At 37.3% G+C, this 21237-nt stretch overlaps 1 protein-coding gene across 1 annotated transcript in view; it reads right to left on the reverse strand.

Annotated features, from left to right (window-relative positions):
* Positions 1–279: 279 nt before the first annotated feature.
* LOC113043355 (potassium voltage-gated channel subfamily H member 4-like) overlaps positions 280–21237 on the reverse strand; it is a 31332-nt gene continuing 10374 nt past the window's right edge. Inside the window, exons 2-16 of the mRNA XM_026202688.1 lie at positions 20267–20500; positions 19399–19530; positions 19193–19317; positions 16649–16895; positions 15928–16085; positions 15536–15743; positions 14937–15131; positions 14539–14738; positions 10867–11116; positions 9203–9402; positions 8463–8501; positions 4640–4977; positions 4376–4461; positions 3341–3417; positions 280–3194 (exon numbers count right to left, since the gene is read on the reverse strand). Coding sequence (XP_026058473.1) covers positions 2319–3194; positions 3341–3417; positions 4376–4461; positions 4640–4977; positions 8463–8501; positions 9203–9402; positions 10867–11116; positions 14539–14738; positions 14937–15131; positions 15536–15743; positions 15928–16085; positions 16649–16895; positions 19193–19317; positions 19399–19530; positions 20267–20500 — 3365 coding nt within the window. The 3' untranslated portion in view covers positions 280–2318. The remainder of the gene's footprint in view (positions 3195–3340; positions 3418–4375; positions 4462–4639; positions 4978–8462; positions 8502–9202; positions 9403–10866; positions 11117–14538; positions 14739–14936; positions 15132–15535; positions 15744–15927; positions 16086–16648; positions 16896–19192; positions 19318–19398; positions 19531–20266; positions 20501–21237) is intronic.

The raw sequence follows: 21237 nt of genomic DNA on the forward strand, positions 1-21237 counted from the left end.
TAGTACCTAGTTATTACATAGTTATTGTAATTACTATAATATGTACATAGTATGTACATGAGGAACAGGACTGTAAAATAAAGTGCTACCAATATATATATATATATATATATATATATATATATATATATATATATATATATATATATATATATATATATATATATATAGCATCTTACATTCTTGTGGTGGTATCTTTGCAAAAGCTACACTTTATTAATTATTTATTTTATTAAGTATACATATTAGTACCTTTCAAAGATTACTTGAGCAGTGGCAGCTTTTGTTCTGAGTGTAGCCTACCTTAGATGTTTGATGAAGCCCCTGGTTTGAGAAACAATGAAGCAAGGATACCCAGTTTTATTATGCATATCTGATGTTTCAATAGGCTACAGCCTTCCTTTATTTAGTTCCCACTCACATATTGCTGTCAAATTAAATCAGATCTCTTCTACACTGCGTTAGAAGCAACACATCCTGCTAATTAGTTACTGCCCAGCAGTATATGTAGAACGGTTAGTGAGCAATGTGTTATTAAAGTTGTGTCGTAGGTGGCGAGTACACATATGCTGCCATTTCTCAACAACTGCTTTATGCTACTACTAACCGTGCTAAAGTTTACTCAGGCACACAGCAACTGTTTCTACTCATTATCCGAGAAATATTACGCATTCAGTATATGATTACAATAATAATAATAATAAAATAATATTTCCCCATGGCCAAAAGATTGGCACTCTGATGACAAAATAGGATATTTCAACAACTAGGCAAATTCTAGCGCCATCAATCAATGTTCCAGCTGCATTTTCCAAATAAATAAAAAAACAGCAGAAAAGGTTGCATATAGATATAGAAATAAATATCCTTTATGAAATGTTGACATGAGGCATATATCGGCCTGGGGAGGAGCTGAGAGATAACAGGTTGTTAGTCAGATTATCCCACAAGCAAGCAGCATGTGTGGGTAGCCTCCTGCGGCTAATGATGTGTCTGGAGCCCTGATGTAGACAGAAAGAGCGAGATGGTGGGCGTCTAAAGACACATCTCTTCAGAGAAGATCAGTGCAGCATAGCCGCCTCAGTATGTGTGGTTTAAACGAGATTTTTCCACTATGTGTCTTTACTTAGACGTGCGGTTAAGCACATTCTGATGTTGCAGTCATATCAGCTGAATAATAAAACAACAGTTATCATGTTGACTTTGGATAGTTTTACATAATAGTTTCTTCGTGTGGCAGTTTCTTATACATACTGTAATTAAACGTTAGATTTTTGTGGATATGTTCAATGAAAGAACAAAAGGATAAATATAAAATTTTTTCAGTCTGTTTTGCTTATTTTTATCAAGGGTGCCAGTATTAGTGGACGGCACTGTACTGTACTGTATCTCTTTTTTTATGAGAATTGATCAGCCTGAGAAGTACTATAGTGCAATGACTGGAAAACAGATGTGTGGTTTATTCTATGAAGAGGGCATTTTCAACAGGCAAATGCTTTTTTTTACAACCCCAAGTCATTCAATTTAGTCAGGCGCAGTTGAGAGATAAGGAAATGGAAGATTTATTTAGCATTATTGGTATGAAAGAGGTCCAGAAAAGATTTATGAAGAGAAAGAATAAATCAGGTTTTTTCAATATTCTTTCTGACAATTAAAAAAAAAGAGGCCCATTAAACAAATTGTCATTTATATTGCTCTGCACATACTTTTATAAATATTATGTGAGAGACCATAATAAAAAATAAATAAATCTTAAAAATTCTTCTTTTTTGGTCCACAGAAGATGGCGGATTTTAGATTTTCGTGTGAACTATCCCTTTAACACACTCGAAAATGTCAGGGAAAAAGAATGCAGTTAATCTTTTGTTATTAAAACATAAGTGTTTTTAAATGAGGCTTTGAAAAAGATGCAGTGTGATAACAGCCTGTAAATTCTGGCTCTTCGTAATCTATGACTCAGTCCTGAGGGACACCGTCTTATACAAAACCTACACGGTGAAACTGCCAATGTAAAATCAAGCCATATGGAGTAAAATACAATTACAAAAACAACCAGTGGAAACTGATTTAACCTAAATACAATTGAGGATGACGCACAGACCTTAAAGTCCTACTTGAACTGAAAAAGAGGCGATTTTGAAACAATAGGCACGGTTTTGCACATTATCGTGCATGACTAGCATAACCCACATAAACAGCTCCCACAATGCATTGAATTTGGTTAAAATGGAAGCATTATCCATGCAGTAGACAAAGAGTGTGTTAGAGTACTTTTAAAATTTCCATCACTCCTGCACAGTGACGACTCAGTCATTGTGTCACTCATCAGCAGGTCCTGGTCTCCCCTGTTTTTCGCCATGGGATGATAAAATGTGCTCAAGTGTGTGAACAGGACTCGATCCCACCAGGTCATTCTGTCTCTGACCCGTGGGGAAATGCAGCAAGCTGGAACTACAAATCCCAGAATGTAAAAGTGAACTGACTGCTGTAATGGGCTCTGATGGGCCACTTGGTGTAACCGATAAATGGATGGGTGTGGGCACCTTGTTGTGCAGGTCAGAGGTCATCTGAATGTTTAAAGATGGATGCGACTGACTCTGGATGTTATGGGTGCACAGAGACAATGTGCTGCCAGGACCCCCACTCCTATCCTGAGGAACCAAACCACTGGACGGAAATGCCGCCAAGCCGAGGAGTGACCCGCTATTGCGAGGAACATGGTGTCCTAGATAAGGAGAGTTGGGTGTTGTTTTAGAAGTCTGACATGGGTTTAGTTGACTCTCTACACCCAATGTGGCGACCCTTTCTTGGTCAGGGCAGCTTGGAAAATAGGTTGAGTGAGGACTGGGAGCTTGATGGAGGAGCGCTATGTCCCCTTCCTGTCCCAAGACGGAGCCTCTTTCCTGGGCATGGCTCCCGCTGCAAATGCATATGTGCCTGGATCCTAAAGAATCTCTCTGAGACGCCTCCAGCTGCAGGCAAGGACCAGCAGACATGTTAAAAGCTAGTCTAGATGGCCAGTCGGTGGTTGAGGAGGCCACGTTGGTACAGTTGGATGATGTATGACAGTTGAAAGAGCTGAAGGGAGTGAAAGATGACGGGAAGTGAGGTGGGGTCACATGCATATGCAGGAATTGCATCATTTCGTGGAACTCCTTGGTCAGTGAAGACACTTCCTGGTTTAGGTGGTTCATCTGAAACACAATCAAATCAAAAGTTCATGTCCGAGTTTTAGTGAATGACAAATTATGGTGATGAATGTAAAAATCGTATTTAATATAAAGAAAAACTGTAATTCCAAACGTATTTCTTTTGATTAACAGCAGGTATTTCCTGATACCTCTGTATTGAGTTGACGTAGACTCTGTCTGACCCCCTCTGTCTCTAGTAGAAGGTTTGCGCCAACCTGAAAGGGGTCTAAAAGAACCAAAAGAAGTAAGAAACAGTCCATTTTTTAATACAAAATGTATGATTATATCAGAATTATAATTTCCACCAGGATCTTAATTTTTTTTCTGAATTATTGCTACCTAAAATGACATTGCAGCACTTTTTCTCAGTTATTTTAAAGTGGAAGTGTACCAAAAACAATTATGTATTTGTGTCTATCTGTGTTTTTCAGTGACAGTAGAAGTATAATTTACGATGACCTAAATGTGCGTAATGAGTGTGTTTACTGTACATGTACAGTATATCAAAACACCAATAGCTAACAAAACTGACACTGAATAAGCTGCCAGAATACCAATAAAGATGTTTACATCAAGTGGGAAATTGGAGTAATGGCCAAACCATTTTTGACTTTTTTTCAATAATAGAACACTATTTAAAGTGTGTGCATGACCTTACAAGCTGTCAGGTTATTGAGAATAATAGGTGTAAGATTGTGCATGCAATTGTCTTATTAGTACACTGAAGACATGTGAACAGCGCGTTAAAATATTTAGCGAAAGAGTCAGTTTGACAGGCCTGGCTGGATCTTGACTGGCTAATATTGCATTCATTTTACTTTATTTGCAATTTCAGGATCGCAAAATCCTGCAGGGACTGATATTTAAGATGCATTTGTCTAAAACAAATAATTTCATTTTAACAATTTAATAATAATAAAAAATGAATACCATTAATACCAAAATACTATAATTAAACTAAAAACCTAAACAGTATTTTATACAACAACATTTTTACAGTAAATCAAAACTAATGGTTCACAAATTTGGATAAATAAATTTTTATAGTAATGTCAAACTCTAAAATATTTTTGGTAATATCCATAATAAGAGTTTTTTTTTTTTAAAGGTCTGACACAGATGTTGAGAACTACTGAACTTAAACATAAGGCACTAGTCTAATATTAAGGGAGAGTCCACCTCACCTTTGACCTCTGTGTTAGGAGATGGCTCACTGTGCTCAACATTGAAGTGAAAAGCATGTCCGTTATCCTCAATGCCATCAACAACCCTACAGGACAAACAAAATGATATTAGTGCATCAGTAATCAACATGATCTGCTCTCAATATCAATCATGTTTGTATATGGGTGTTTCCTCCTTCTAGAGGTAATGCCACTGTAAATAAAGTTAAAGCAAAGACTATAAAAATAATACAAATAACTTGATGAATTCTAGTTTCTTCTCACCGGGGGCTCAGGTCCAACGGGCTGACACAATTCAGCGAGGGAATGAGCAGTTTGGCAGGTTTGTGGCTGGAGCTCTTGTCTATTCTTGGAGGAGGAACTGCAGCTGGAGACAGATTATCATGGGGTGGCATCTGAGGAGAAGGGCTTTGAATGTGTGATCTGCCGACACGAAGCATGCTAAGGTGCCGAAATTCCTCCCCTAACATGGCACTCAGATTAGACTGAGATGAAGGACCGCCCAAACCAGTGAGCAGGGGCTTCCTACACAGGTCCTGTCCAGCATCCTTGTCTTGCTGTGCCTCCACAATAAACGGCAGCTTGGAATCATCAAAGCGCTCCTAGAAACAATAGGCAGAGAGAAAAGAGCCTAAATGTAGTGTAGGTAGTTGCTATGTTATCGCTATGTTATTACCAGAATATATTTGAAAGCGATTAGTCATAATCACAGCATTGAAGGCTTAAAGGTGATTGTTTTTAGTTCATTTGTAGAGGACAGGAAAAGCATGAATTTGTGTGCAAAAAACAAATACTGCTTCTTGGATACTACTACACTGTAGAAATATTATTTACACATTATTAATTATTGAAGTATTAAAGGTAACCTATTATGCAAAAATCATGTTTGAACACAGTTGTATGGCCACAGTGTGTCAAAACAACCAGCCTATAATGGTAAAAATCCACCCACTCATTTTTTTATAATCATAAAAAATCATAAACAGTCTCTAAACTAGCAGTTGCAGATTTCTCCCAATTAACATGTCATACTAGGGAAAGTCCCGCCCATTTGTGACACTCTCTGCTCTATTAGCATAGACCCCACCCTAACTGTGTGTTCACACCGCCAGCGTCGAGTGCGTCAAAGTGGCCGGAAGTCATTCATTTTCAATATGAGCCAGCGTCGAGGAGCGGCACGACTTGGCTGTTGAGAGCGTCGTGGAGAGTTGAAATCAGGGCAACTCTATGGTAACGAGCTCTGACGCGGTTGGGCAGAACGTAGAAGTCCACCGCTTGAGAGGATTCCAGATAACGCAGCTCTGACCACATCAAGCAAAATAGAGGACAGGTTGATTATTGCTTTTGCCGTTTGCAATAATCTATGATGTGTTCCTGTTTGCGTACAGGGATTTAAAAAATAAAATAAAAATTATACGTGGACCAAGGTGTCTGAGATTGTTCATGTTCCTGGTGAGTTGCTGATGTGCATTAATGATATAGGAATAATAATCTAATGATATAATTTATAATAGTAGGCTACAGTAGTCCCAGTTTACTTTTAAACAAATTTCCTTGATTATACTTACATTAAGTAATGTTTATACTTGATTATATTTACTTAAGTAACATTTTCAATGCAGGACTTTTACTTGCATCAGAGTATTTTTACAGTGCTTTATACATTATTAGGTAAAGGACATTAAAACTTCGTCCACAACAATATTTAATGAGGTTAACTTATAACATTACTCTTATTGTGGTTAGTCTGCACAAGATCAACAAGCTTGATTGCTTTGTGGCCACTTTAAATACAAGATAAGCATTCAATCTACATCAGAGCGTCAGATCGCTCACAAATCTTTTTGCAGCGTTGTGAGCAGAGTGGCCAGAGCGATTTTTGATGCTCTTGACTCCGGCGGTATGTGAGAAGCAGCAGTCCACCATTACTCTTTTCTTGGTTTAAGCTGCTGGAGATACAATGTTACAATTCCTCTGGGTGTCTGCACATGTGGCTGTGGATGGAAAGTGAGGTACAGTAGTAGACTTGCTAGCAAAGAAAGCATTAAATCATCCAAAAATAGAAATTAATTTAACTATAAGTAAAGCTGAGTTCAAGAGAGTGATATCAATTGAAGTAAGTAAGAAATGGCAAACACTATGGAATAGTGAGTCTAAACAAAGACATCTTTTCCAGATTCAGAAGTGTGTTGGAAATGAGAGGAAAAGATATGGAAATAGAAAGAAAGATTTTATCATTTGAAGATAAAGAATTGTACATACAGCATTAAACTATAGTCTTCATAAAATAGGTTAGCATGAATCAGTAAAGTGTGATAAATATGGAGAATTAGAAACAGTGAAGCATATTCTTTTTGAGTGTTCTGCATATGATCGGGAGAGATTTCAAATAATTCAAGAAATAGGATGGCTGGGAGCTGATAATATTTCTTTAAAAGTATTATTATGAAATGGGTCAAGGCAATCATGAGTGCATGAAATATTTAAATACCTGAAAAACACAGGAACAATAGATAGAATCTAGTTTCTTTATTCCAAATCTATGCACATTCCACACTCCAGATCAGTAGGTAGCGGTAATGCAACTTTTTTCACTGGTTATCATATTAATAAGCCCAACTATTTTCAGCAATCAGTATATCAGAATGATTTCTGAAGGATCATGTGACACTGAAGACTGAAGTAATGATGCAGATTCAGCTTTGACATCACATTAATAAATTACAGTTTAATACAACATTAAAATAGAAAACAGTTTAAGAAAACTGGAGAATATTACACTGAACAATTTGCACAGATCTCTTGTCATTAGAATTCCTTACATTTATATAGCACTTTCTGGGCACTCAAAGCACTTTACTTAGTCAGGGGGTATCTCCTCATCCACCACCAGTGTGCAGCATCTGAATTCCACTAGTCTTGTCCTTTCATCACAGTAATTGCACTCCTGCTAATTGCACCAGGTGCCTTCACTTAATTGTCGTTAGCCTCCCTATATTTACCAGTCTTTTCCTGTTGTCTGTATGGAGTCCTTTCCTTTCGTATCCAAGTCTTCTCGTCCTCCGAGATTCTTCATTGTCTTCTCGTCCTCTGAGACCCCTCGTTTTCTAAGTTCCCTTTCCTGTTCCTTCCTTCCTTTGTTTGTTTGGTTTTTGGACTGCTTTCTGGTTTTGACCTTGGCTTGTTTTGGATTACGTTTTGGATTACCCCATTAAAACATACCTGCTATTGGATCTCTCTCTCTCCCTGTGTTTATCTGGATCGCGATCGTTACAGCATCCACCTGGATGAGGCGACGGCAGCCATAGTGCGCCAGAAGCCCACCACACACACCAGCTTACTGGTGGAGAGGAGACTGAGTGATCAAGCCAATCAGTGGATACAGGGATTGTTAGGAGGTCATGATGGTCAGAGGCCAGGATGCTGAGGGTTTTTAATGACCACAGAGAGTCAGGATCTCGGTTTAATGTCTCATCCGAGAGCTATCATATCTTAATAGATAATTGTTACAATGATGGCAAACTGTAAGTCATGGCAACCTAACATCTAAAATGTATTTATCTCAAATGATTTACTTAAAATGATTAAATAGCTCAACTGAACTCAGAAAAGCTATGGAAATTATTTTTATGAACCACTCACTTTTCTCAGTGTGGGGTTTCATGCTCTTTGCTTTTGCAAAAGAACACTCAAAATTATTTATGAGTCACTGTTTTGTGCATGTCACCATGTTCTTATGAGCTTCTGTGTGTGTGACTCTGTATGCCTACTTTGGTTTGTGTGTGTGTGTGTGTGTGTAGCTGTTCTGATCATTAAGACAGTTGGCACAGCAATGAAACAGAGGGTCAGTGCCACAAACAGATTGTTAATTCATCTGATTCAGGCAGATCCAGAGGAGTTGCTGTCTGCCAACTCTGATGTCGCACACACACATCTGCAGTTCAGAGTGACACTAACAATCGGGAGCTTATGTAAGGTGGCCTTTTGATAAGTATGGGTATGGCGGTGCAAGTGTGCAAGCATGAGAGTGTGAATGGAAAGGTTAAAAATAATGAAAAAAAAAGTGTGTGATAAATCTGCTTGTTACCTGTGGGAGTTGAGTTGAGTGAGAGAATCTGGCTTGGCCCTGTTGAGATAAATGAAACTCCTGAGTACCATAATGTTTCTGCTTATTAGGTTGCTACTAAAATAAATGAATGGGCATGACGTAATGATTGAGATTGAATTATCATGTCAGAAGGAATTTCTAATTATAAAAAAATCGAAACAAAATACATAATAGTTTTCACACATATATTAAAATTTTACAGATTAAAAATTTCTTGAGCCCCAAATCAGTGTAATGGTAATAGCTAAAAATTAAACACTGAATGGCTTCTAATAAATTCAGTTATCACAGGAATAAATTTAATTTTCAAATATATTCAAATAGAAAACAGTTATTTTAAATACTATTCATATTTGAAAATATCACAATTTCTACTGTATTTTGGATCTCACATAAATGCAGCCTTGGGAGCAGAAGAGACTTCTTTCAGCAGTATAAAAAATCGTACTGCCCCTAAACCTTTGGACAATACTGTACGTACTGAACACATATGTTAAAAAAAAACTATTGAAATTAATTATACGGGATTGTCTATTGCAACAGTACGCCCCAAAACAAACAGGTATTAAATATGTAATTTGCACATGTAAATTATTTGAATAATATATATATATACACACACACACACACACACACACACACACTATTTTATTGACCATTATTCAAATAATGAAATAGTCTCAGTTTCTATTGTGTGTGTACTGTGTGAGGCACTTTACCTCTCTGAGGTTGTAGGTGAGGTTGTGGTGTATGTCCTCATTAAAGCGGCTGACATATTCTGGGTAGAGCTCCAGAACGTCCTGCAGCGCTCTGACACTGATGTACTGTAGATCACAGTAGGTCAGAGCCTTTACATCTGCATTAGCTTTGATCACCTGATCCTTACCAGGCAGGTCAGCGCCAATCAGGTCTCCCTTACCTGTACACCAGACAAACATGTTATGTTGCATTCATGCCATAGCCTCAAGATGAAAACAGGTGACTTTCTATTTGGAGCTGTTCATGTCCTTGGACTGGGATTATGCATTTCTATAGGATCATTCACTAACCACTATCAATGCCTAAACGAAACAGCAGTGATCAGGTGGTCCAGATGTCATGTAGAAGCTCTCAGAAAAGACGATTGTTGATTGTTAAAAGAAGTTGTATGAGGAAACGAACGATTTTAACATGTTAAAATCTCGAAATTAAAGTAATTTTAACATGGCTTGAACACACCTTTAGTACAGGCGAGTCAAGCTGTTGTTTGAGTAAACTGTACTAAGATAAATTAAAAAAACTTGCAAAACCGAGCTTATCACTTTAATTAATTATCTATCAATCTATCAGTCTGACTGCCAGGTGCTTCTTTTTTTGGTTTGAGCTGAAAACAGCTGCATCAGCAACAACAGCTGGCTCTAACATTTAATTGTCAGAGCTGGGTATATAACTTGAAAATTATAATCCGTTATTGATTCCAGATGACTTGATTTATCTGTTTTATCACACTGATTTAAATAGGATAATCCTGTACCATATAGTGATATAAAAATGCAAAGAAAAATAAAATATATTCCGTTGAAGTGCACTAAAAATTACATTACATCAAGGTTTCCCAAACTGTGATTGGTGAAGGAACTGCAGGGGTTTTGTGTATTTAATAAAAAGCTAATATTGCATTAAATCACAAAAATTTTAAATTAAAATAAATAATTTGAAATAACAACAATAAAACAAAATAAAACACTTACTAAAAAATGAAATATATTGTTTACCTGCATGTCATATGACCATTAGATAACATCAGAGAATGAATATGTAGTGTGATACTTAATTATTAACCTATTACCTTAAAATGTCAGGGGGGCTTCAAGTTAACATGTATTTTAATGAGTTTACAAAACAAAAGCCTTCAAAAGACATAGTAATACATTTTTAAATAACCTACTGAGTGATAATTCAAATAAATATTTATGTGTTCATCAGTTGTAGATTCAATGTTGAAATGCTGAGTTTTTTAAGGTGTAATTACAGTCATCTGACTAGTGACTGGTTTTTGTGTGAATGTCCACAACACTGGAAAACTTTCCAAATGTATATTCAAAAAAGAGGAATTAGGGAAAATCAACAAAGTCTCATTATGAGTATTTTTGGATTTGTGTAATCTAATTACTTAATCCAGATTGGATGTAATCAGTTACTACCCAGCTCTGTGAACTGTTTTAAAATATTGATTTGTTGAGATCTATATGGACTGAAACCAGTGCCTGCAGGAAACTGGCTGGATTTGTGTTACAAGATGCGATCCTTTCAGGCAAGTCGACTCACTTGCTGACTGTTGTGGAAACACCCTTTAACCTCCTTTACTATGTAGACATTTGTCTAAACTGTTTACTTAACATACCCAGTATGGCAAGCACCATGCCGTCCTTGAGGACCTCTAAAGACCCCGAGCAGACGAAGTGTTGAGCATGCAGGGCATCTCCATGTCGAATGAGGTACTCTCCAGGTGCACAGAACGAAGTCTTAATGTGCAAGGATAGTGAACGCAGGCAACCCCGACTGGCGGAGGAGAAGAGCGGCAGCTGCAGAATGTCTTTGTTCAGGTGCATGGCGATGTCTGCACGCAGCTCGTCTGGGAAGTCATGTAAGAGCTAACGGACAGGGAGAAAGATGGACATTACCCACAATGCCATGGGGTGATGTACAGATCATGGCTGTGTCTTAAGATAAAAAAACAAAGATGACATCTAAAAGCTGTGGTTGGTTGTCAGTTGGAGTGTAGGCTACATATACAGTACATTTTTGCCCATTTTAGTTTTCACTTCATTTCTTTGCAAGAAATGTGAATTGTAATTTAATATTCACTAATCAAGTTCTCTCTGTTTTGTTGTGTGTCATTAAATTATTATGCTGACTTAGATTTCTGTCTGAAATCAGTTTTGGGATTTACCTTGGTGCGCAAACACTGCCTGCAAAGTCACTTCCTGACAGGGCAGGGAAACAAGTCAGCTAAGCTTTCTGAAAAGCCTGTGTTTACAGTTGTAAAACCAAAACCATCATAATGGGTAAGTTACTCAAAAAAAGTAATTCACTTTATTTCTAATTACTTATTTAAAATTATAATTTGATTACATTACTGATTACTGCATTTAAAAAATAATCAGATTACTAATTACTTTACTCTCAAGTTTACTTTACCTTTCAAGTTATCAAACCTAAAAAATACACTACAAAGAGAAATTCATAGTTCTGTCATCAATATTGACTGCAAAAAATACAAATATTATTTATTATATTTATATATATTATATTATTAATATTCATGATTATGATGGTCAGAGTTGGGTATAATGCGTTACATGCATTACTGTTATCTAATTACATTTCCTGGTAATGCAGTAAAGTAATGTGTTACATTTTAAGTGTATGTAATATGATTATATATATATATATATATATATATATATATATATATATATATATATATATATATATATATTTTTTTTTTTTTTTCTTTTTTTCTTGGTTTTGTAAAATATATATGTTGTAAAAATTAACTGTAATCATATTACATACACTTAAAATGTAACACATTACTTTACTGCATTACCAGGAAATGTAATTAGATAACAGTAATGCATGTAACGCATTATACCCAACTCTGACCATCATAATCATTAAAACAGCCATACTCTTTCACTCATGTATAAGATGAAGTTATCTCTGTTAGAGATCAGAATCCGTCGTTCAATATGATCTCAACAGGATGCAATGCAACTAGATGTCTGAAGGGCACTCCTGTGTCTGTTTGCATTGTTTTTTGTTTTGTTTTTTCAATCACTGTATAAATTAGTAGCATGTCAGATCAGAGTGTAAATGAGCTAGGCCACACTTCAGTTTTTTTCTTCCCACACATACACAGTGCTGGGGAGTAACTTACTAAAAGTAGCAGTGCTACTAACTAAACTCATAAACTCAAAACTTCATTTTTAGTGGTGTGAATGCAGCTGATAATGTAGCTTTTACAGCAACATACTACTTTTTCCCTTATATTGCTTTACGCACACAAAACTTGTCCTCCATCATGTTTTGCACTGGAAATGTCAGGTTCATTATTAGTCACTAAGTTGTTCATTTAAATCAGTTTGAAAAAAAGATTCACAGATTCTTTTAAATCCCTGTGTTTTTTGTACTTTTTGTACTTCTATCTATCTATCTATTAGGGGTGTAACGATACCTGTATTCGTATTGAACCGTTCGGTACGAGGCTTTCGTTTCGGTACGCGGTACGCATTATGTATACCGAACGGTTCGTTGGACTAATTAATTATATTTGAAAAAAAAAATATATATATATATATATATATAATGATATGCGTTCAACAAGGTAGCCCAATAACCCAAACGACGTAACAGGCAACGCCCCTGACACTCCCGAAGAAGAAAAAAACACCAACTTATGTGTTTATGTTAGGCTAATCAGTCAGCTGCGCTCGCTCGCTCACTCAGTACGCGCTGAAGGCTCGTTGCAAAATGGCCAATGCGTTTAACAGACCAGAAATAGTAGATCTTCCAATAACCAACAGGTCTGGTGTTTGGGTGCACTTTGGATTCCCTTTAAGCTATAATGGTGATGGCAAGAGAGTGGTGGATAAAAAAACAACGGTATGTCGCATCTGCTACACCAGCGGGAATACAAAAAAAAAAAAAAAAACACCAGCGGGAATACTTGAAACATGTCAACTCATTTAAGCCGACATCACCTTATTGTGTCAGTATCTGGGAAAAGATGATGATAGTTTACAGGGAATCCAAAGTGCACCCAAACACCAGACCTGTTGGTTATTGGAGGATCTTCTATTTCTGGTCTGTTAAATGCATTAGACATTTTGCAATGAGCCTTCAGCGTGTGCTGAGTGAGCGAGCGCCTTTGGGGCCGTTCACATATCGCGCCTAAAAACGCTAGGCGCGTCTTTCTCCTCCTTTCCAAAGCGCTCGGGCAGTTGCGCCCCTGAGGGGTCTGCCTTTGCTAAGCAACAATGACGTGCTCTCTCCATGAAGACGCGGAAATTTCAGGAAAGGATAAATGGATTTGCAGCTCTAAAAATCGCTTGCAGTAGCTCTGCTACTAAATTTATTTCAAAATTGCAATCCATATACAACTATGATCAGCTGTTCCTTCATCTTGGCTGAGCTTTCAATGTTGTTATGGGAAAGGATGAAGCTGATTGGTTAGTTCTTGTCACATGACCCGTGGTGCGCTTGCGGCATTCTGAAAAGTTGAGATGTTTTTACATTTTGCTGTATCTAAAACGTATCGAACCGAACCGAACCGTACTTAACCGAACTGTGACATCAGTGTATCGTATCGAACCGAACCGTGAATTTTGTGAACCGTTACACCCCTACTATCTATCTATCTATCTATCTATCTATCTATCTATCTATCTATCTATCTATCTATCTATCTATCTATCTATCTATCTATCTATCTATCTATCTATCTATCTATCTATCTATCTATCACTTCTTTTTGTTAGTGCACTATAGCTAAGGGATTTTAAAAGAATAGATTTACTTTAGTTTAACTACTTTTAAAATAGTAGCTAATAACTTTTTACAGTTTTAAAGTAACTTCCTCAACACTGCACCCACGATCTTCTTGTTTCTGTTTTAATTAGATATAGGTCTTTTCACTGTGGGCAATACAATTAGCACTGATATAACAATGACAGTTTTCAGCATTAGTGTAAGCCTCCGAAAGCTATAATTAATTAGCCCATTGAAAGTAGATGTGACCCAGATCGACGCTCATGAATTGTTCTCCATCTGATGATACTAGTATGGGCTTTTGCACGGTTGAAAAAAAAATAATTAATTGGGGTTTTAAATAGTGTTCTGTACTGAAATGTGTAGAATAGAACATTTTATTCCAAAACGCTTTATTTAAAAACAAAGAGCTGAGCTGAGCTTCCACTCGATTAAATGTTGAAGATAAAGCAAGTGAATTAAACTGGCACCATGTAAACATTGTAGTCATATGCTCCACATGGCATGGTTTGTGGGGTCTCACCTCATTGGCGTTAATGCCATTGTTGACAGACCAAGTGGTCTGGAAGTACTCCAGCATGCGCTGCTTCAGCTGCTGGGGCAGGCGATGCACACGGATGAAGTCCTTCAGATCCTTCATGCGTGTGTGGTAGAGCGAACGGCGGGAGTACATGCGCTGGATGATGGCTGTCACGTTTCCAAACACAACGGCGTGCATCAGGGCTGTAAGAAAGAATGGGAGATAGCAAGAGAGTCTTGAATAATTGACTGTCTGAATCATCTCAGTAAACAATATGTTCTACATCTTAAATTAGATACCAAACTTTCTGGAATGAAACTATATGGATACCAAAATAAGGCTCTCTTGACCTACAAACAAGCTAATTATACATTAGGCCTGAAACACACTGGTGAACACACCCCCGATAAGCATGGTACAGATGGAGAAGATCTTCTCAGCGTCTGTGTTGGCACAGACGTTTCCAAACCCAACGCTAGTCAGACTGCTCAATGTGAAGTAGAGCGAAGCGATGTAGGCGCTGCGCAAAGATGGGCCGCCAACTGTACCGTTCGTGTAAGGAGTCTCCAGACGCTTGCCCAACTCCTGTAGCCAACCTACAGAGGACAGGAAGAGTGGAAACAGAAAGAAAAAAAATTGGAGATTGAAACATCAACTTCATATTGACTTAAAAAATCTAAAAGAGAAGCTATCAGTTTATATACACTACCATCCAAAAGATTCTTGAGCATCAAATAAGCATTCAGGATCATTTGACACTGAAGACTGGAGTACTGATGCTGAAAATTCAGCTTTACCATTAAGAATGTAGAAAGCAGTTATTCTAAACTGTCATAATATTTGACAATATTACAATTTTATTGCAATTTGTTATCAAATAAAAGCAGCCTAGAGAACATAAGACTCTTCTTTCAATAAAATAAAAAAAATCTTACTGAGCTCTGGACATTGGTATGGTAGTGTATTTAACTGGCATCTGGCACACACAGAGACCCCTCACCGATGTCCCAGGTCAGGGGGTCATTGCTGGCAAGCTCTTTGCGTCCAATGACGTACCAAACACAGGCCAACCAGTGTGCCAGCAGGGCAAATACAGACATTAGCAGTGTCAGGACCACAGCACTGTACTGAGAATAACCATCCAGCTTCTGCAGCAAGCGCAGGAGACGCAGCAAACGCACGGTCTTCAACAAGTGCACGAGGGAAGTCTATCAAAACACACACATACACACACAATTGGCATAGCTTTACACTAAGAAAATGAGGATAACCATTAAGATTCAGGACAGGTCAAAAACACTGTTTTGAAAATGGATATTATAGGAATTTTGAACATTTTAAACACAAAAAAGTTACGGACTGCAGCTCTAAAGGTTTCATATGAATTCTCACCACTGAGATGTTGAATAAATAGAGCAGGTCAAAGGGCAGAGCAGCGATGAGGTCCAGGACGAACCAGGTGGTGCAGTAGTGTAAACAGATCGAGCGAGCATCATAAACCACCTGACCCGCAGGCCCAACGTACGTGGTTCGGAAATTCAGAATGATATCTTGGGAAACAAATGAACGCAAAAAACAAGCGAATTTAGAAAAATGATTTGTTTACAGCAATCAAAAATCTAATACTATTTCTCTCAAGAGCACTCATGAGTTCATAAGCAGCACCACTTCAATCAAACACAAATATTGACAGTGAATGCATAAATATTAAAAACATGCTAATGAGAGTGATGAAGCCTCGTAAATGCTGTTCTGTGCAGATCCTTATTCCGTGTAACATTTAGTCCCATCAACCAGTTATTTTACCACATCTGTGTCCATGAGGTTAATTACATTACCACTGGCTTCAGGTCACAGTGGGGCTTCGGTATTATTGTTATTTTTTTAAATGAATAGACATTTAGTTTTTTGCTTTGTGCATATGGGGAGTGTGGATTTGAAAGATGGTCTCATTTGGGGATGAGGGTGTGATTGTCATTTGGTTAACATGTTTAAGGTGAAAGCAGCTCTGAGCCCTGCAGATGTCAGATGTTAACACTGTTTAAAAATAGAACAGAGGTGCAAATAAACCCAAAATGTAGGCTACAATTTCTCCCAAAAACACATCACACACCGAGGATGAAGAGCATCTCCACGGCTATGTCGCTGACAAGGGTGGTTCTGGAGGTGGAGTCACAGTCCGGGTCGTCAGGGATGGAGAAGCAGACGTTGTACGGGACGGTGACAGCCACGTAAAATGTCGCAAGGAGGATCAACCAGTCCCACAATGCTTTGCACACACTGTAATGAAGCAAAATGAAGCGGGACTTCTGCACCGATGCCACCTTGTATTCCGGGAGAGTTGGCTGTGAAAAAACATGCTGCGAAGAACATGAAAAGAAATGTCTTTTTATTTCTATTTTCTACACCAACAAACATATTTCAAAATGTATTTGAATTAAAAACCTTACACAATTCAGGAAAAAAAAAACTAGGATATAATCTGTAAATGACATTTTTACTAAGAGCCTCTTAAGTGGAAGCAATTCTCTTTTTTTATGTGCGAGCAAATGATTTCTCAGCAGTTGTTGATTTGACTGCTGTTATAAATCATAAAAGCCGCATTCAATTTCATCTCAGTAATTCAGCCTTTTAGCCTCTAGTATTCTGACTTTAATCACGGCCGATCCAAATATTCTTCACCATGTCTTTTGAGTGAATGTGGGCCACGCCGTGCCCGTGTTATTGGAGTTTTTAAATTAACTGGCGACCCAGCATGCCCAAATGTGAGATGTGCATGCGCCGTCACCTCATTAAAAAGAAAAAGAATAGTAACCTATTAGAAATGGTTTCTTTCTACAATAAGCATGAACCAGTAACCTTTAAAAACATTTGGTTTTGATGAACAGAAGTGGTCCACCAGATCCGTGGTCTACAGATTGACCTTCTGCTAAAAAACTGAACTTCTGCTTTTGAACTGCTCAAGTTTCTAACAGGCATATGCATTAGATAAAGTTATTTCAACATTAAAAATTAAGATATTCACAGAAGGAATAAACAAACTAAGTCTCCAAAGCAAATCCCACAGACTCCCATCTTCGCGGAAATGATGTATATTTCTCATTAAATAGTAATTTGTGCCTTATAAACATGGTGATATCAAACATGGCTGTTCTTAGAAGGCTGCGCTTGATGTTTCATGTCTGTGAGTGCAAAAAAGCTAAAGGCGGATTCAGTCATTTGCCATGAAGATATGGAAAGGCATTTGCAACAGAGCAAAAGGCCTAAATTGTGTTATTGCTTTCTGAATGCAGCAGAAATAATTGTTCATTTATTCTCCACAGCTGCTGCATTCAGAAAGAATATCTGAACAGACTAAGACATTCAGAAAAGGTGCAGGTACGGCTCATAATGACACACAGCAGGAACATTTAACATTTTCTGTGAAATGCCAGGGCAACTCTTAATTGTACGTCAGCACAAGAGAGAAAGTCCTCAGTTCCCTGTTTCTGATTCACAAGCTCTCGGTTAATTTGAGTATATTTCACTTTTATTCCTCTGCTAAAACTATAAGTCATGCATGGCAGTATTTCATGGTTATTCAAATCAGATTTTTGAACTATTCAATAAAAGAATCAGCTTTTAAGAGTTGTTCGTTTTTGTGTTTATTTTTGCTTGCAGTTCGCAAGGACATTCAAATAAAGATATTTCTTGCCATTATTCTTTCTATTGGGTCACATTCAATACAGACTGCAAACTCACAGACAGCACCTTATAACTTATTACTATGTTGAGTGAAATAGACATAGAGTATCTTTGGATCTTATCTTTGGATTTTAACAATCCACAATCTTCTTATTCTTTGATGGACATGTTTGATTTTTTGTAGCTTCCATGAAGCTGTGAGTCATCTCTTCATCACTAAAAGTTCAATAGATGGGATTTCTTATGCGAAGCCAGTTGTTCACATATAATTAATAAAAAAGGCATTTGCATCACAATGTAAGTGTTCAGTGAGTTGGATTTTGGGAACTGTGTGTTCTTTTCCAAGCGTGGGGAATTGATTGTCTGGGCTGGTGTCTGGTATATTTATTTATGAAAGTAAGTATCGTCAGCTGGATGTAAATACTGAATATTCTGCAAGATATCAACACATGAGGCTGACCTTTTCAATTTAACAGCGACAGCAGACCTCGGTTTCATCTTGTTAGCCGGAAGCACGAGGACATTTACTCTTTAAAAGTGTCAACAGTTTGTAAGGTCAGTCATTTCAGAACATAATGTCAGAGAACAAGAATCTCATCTTTATATGCTGCACAAAAAAAAAAAAAAAAAAAAAGCATTTTCTTTACCAGTATTCTCATCCATTTTCCAGGAAAAAAATACTTCAAATGGAAGATCAATTGAATTGCATGAGAATGTTAAGCAAAATTGTGTATGATTAGTATTTTTTATTTCCGAGAATACATTTCAAGTTTATTTCTTTGTTTTTAGTTTAAGTTTGTCATCATATATTAAACACGATTTTAGAAGGTTTATGGTTAGAACTATTGTTGACAGGGTAAGTGACATTTTTTATGTTGCTAATCAAACATATTTAAGAGGTGCACTCAGTAATTTGTCATTAATTGAGTGAGTAAGGTGGGTGAGAAAGATTGTGGTTTTCACATCTACTTACATTTGGCAGCTTCCTTCTGCTCCTATTGGTGAACTGACAGGTCAGGTGGTACAGGACGCTGCGGCCACGCTCACGAGCTTGACTCAGATGAGTTCGACCGGACTTCCTGTTGTGAGTACCATCCTCTGACACAACAGAAAAACACACAGCGAGTAAATAAGATCAACTGTTATTCGGATCAAACAGGCTCACTGCCAGTCCGTTACCTTCTGTGGTGGAGCCGGGATGTGATTTGCCATACGAGTCAGTGATGTTTTTGAAGGATAAGAGAAACAGAACCACTTCTCCCTTCTCATTTTTAATAGGGACGATGTCCAGCAGACACCAGAAGGCAGTACCTGGGTTCACAGAAGAAAAATGATTAGAGCTCCAGATATGCGGCTACAGAGAACAAATGTACACTACTGGTCTGAAGTTTGGAGTAAAGATTTGTTTTGCTTATGCTCACCAATGCTGCCTTTATTTAATCAAAAATACAGTAAAAAAACTGTAATAATGTAAAATATATCTACAATTTAAAAGAAAAGTTTTCCATTCAAATATATTTTCAAATGTTATTTATTCATTCTTCAGTGTCCTTTAGAAATGAAGAAACATTTTTTTTATTATCATTGCTGTAAACAGTGTTAAAAACTGTGATACACTCTCATTCAAAAGTTTAGGGTAAAAAAAAGAAAAATAATTGAAACTTTTATTCAGCAAAGATGCATTCAATTGATCAAAAAAAATAACAGTAAAGACATTTATCATGTTACAAAGGATTTCTATTCCAAACTAATTCTGTTCTTTTTTAACCTTCAGTTTCATCAAAGAAAATTCCACAAAATGATTAAGCAGCACAACTTTTTTCGGCATTGTTAAATATAAGAAATGTTTCTTGAGCAGCAAATCATCAGATTTCTGGAGCATCATGTGGCACTGAAGACTGGAGTAATGATGCTGAAAATTCATTCATTACATTTTAAAATGATAAAGAAAAACGGTAAACATCAGAGACTTCTTTCAAAAACATAATTATTCCAAACTGTTATACTTCTCATTTGATGAAGTCCTGCAGAAGATAGTTATCGTTACCGTTCTTCCTGTAGTAGCGGACCTCGGTCTGGAACTCTCTCTGTCCTTCCAGGGTTTTGTCCACCTGCTGAGTGACTCTCTCGCTTGTTTCCTGTCCATGCAGGAACTGGCATGTGCATGTCTTCTTCATTACCTCTGTCCGTGCAAACCCGGTGAGCTCGCAGAACCCATCCGAACAGTACACGATGGGGTACCCGCGACTCCCCTGAGCATTGCCCAGCAGGAAGTTACTGTCTGCGCACACCCAATACAGACACACAGAGGAAAGAAGTGGAAAACGGTCAGATGCAAAAAGTCACCCACTTTTGCTTATCATAATCATAAATGTACAAACTAAATTCAGGAGGTTTATTATATAGAATGCTGTATGCCATCTACTCAGGCTACTCTCTCATTCTGGCCTTCTCATTAGCAAGCTAATTATAGATTTCCTGTTTTATTCTGAATTCTTTAGATCACTGGTAGAAATCCAAAAGATGCGTGTACTGTTTCCATGGCAACTTTGCTATTCTTTTGCAGGGGTGGAGGAGATTATATAAGAATCAGTCGACTGTGGGTGCGTATGAGTGTATTTGGGAAAAAGAAGTACTATGGTGGCCTCTGGTTCTGGATCAATCAGTCTTAGCTAAATATTTTGGCCCCCAAAAACTGGACAGCACTCTTTCCCTTAATGCTGCCAATTAATTGCTTTCAACTGAACCACAATGAATATGTACACACACTTTTATAAAAGACAGGTGGAAATAATATATGAATCGAAACTCGGTTTCTTTGTGTCATTATTCCCCATTAATGAACAAACATACACAAAATTCTTTTTTCCCTCTGACATTCAGATCAGCTTTGGTAAATAATATTAATGGAAAGCCATTATTAAACATTGTTAAAGACATGGAAAAACATATAATTGATCAGTATCATGTTACACTTTACACATCTACTTAAAGCATTTTATCCCTAGATGCATTTAA

The sequence above is a fragment of the Carassius auratus genome, chromosome 3, assembly GCF_003368295.1.
Source record: "Carassius auratus strain Wakin chromosome 3, ASM336829v1, whole genome shotgun sequence".
Lineage (NCBI taxonomy): Eukaryota > Metazoa > Chordata > Actinopteri > Cypriniformes > Cyprinidae > Carassius > Carassius auratus.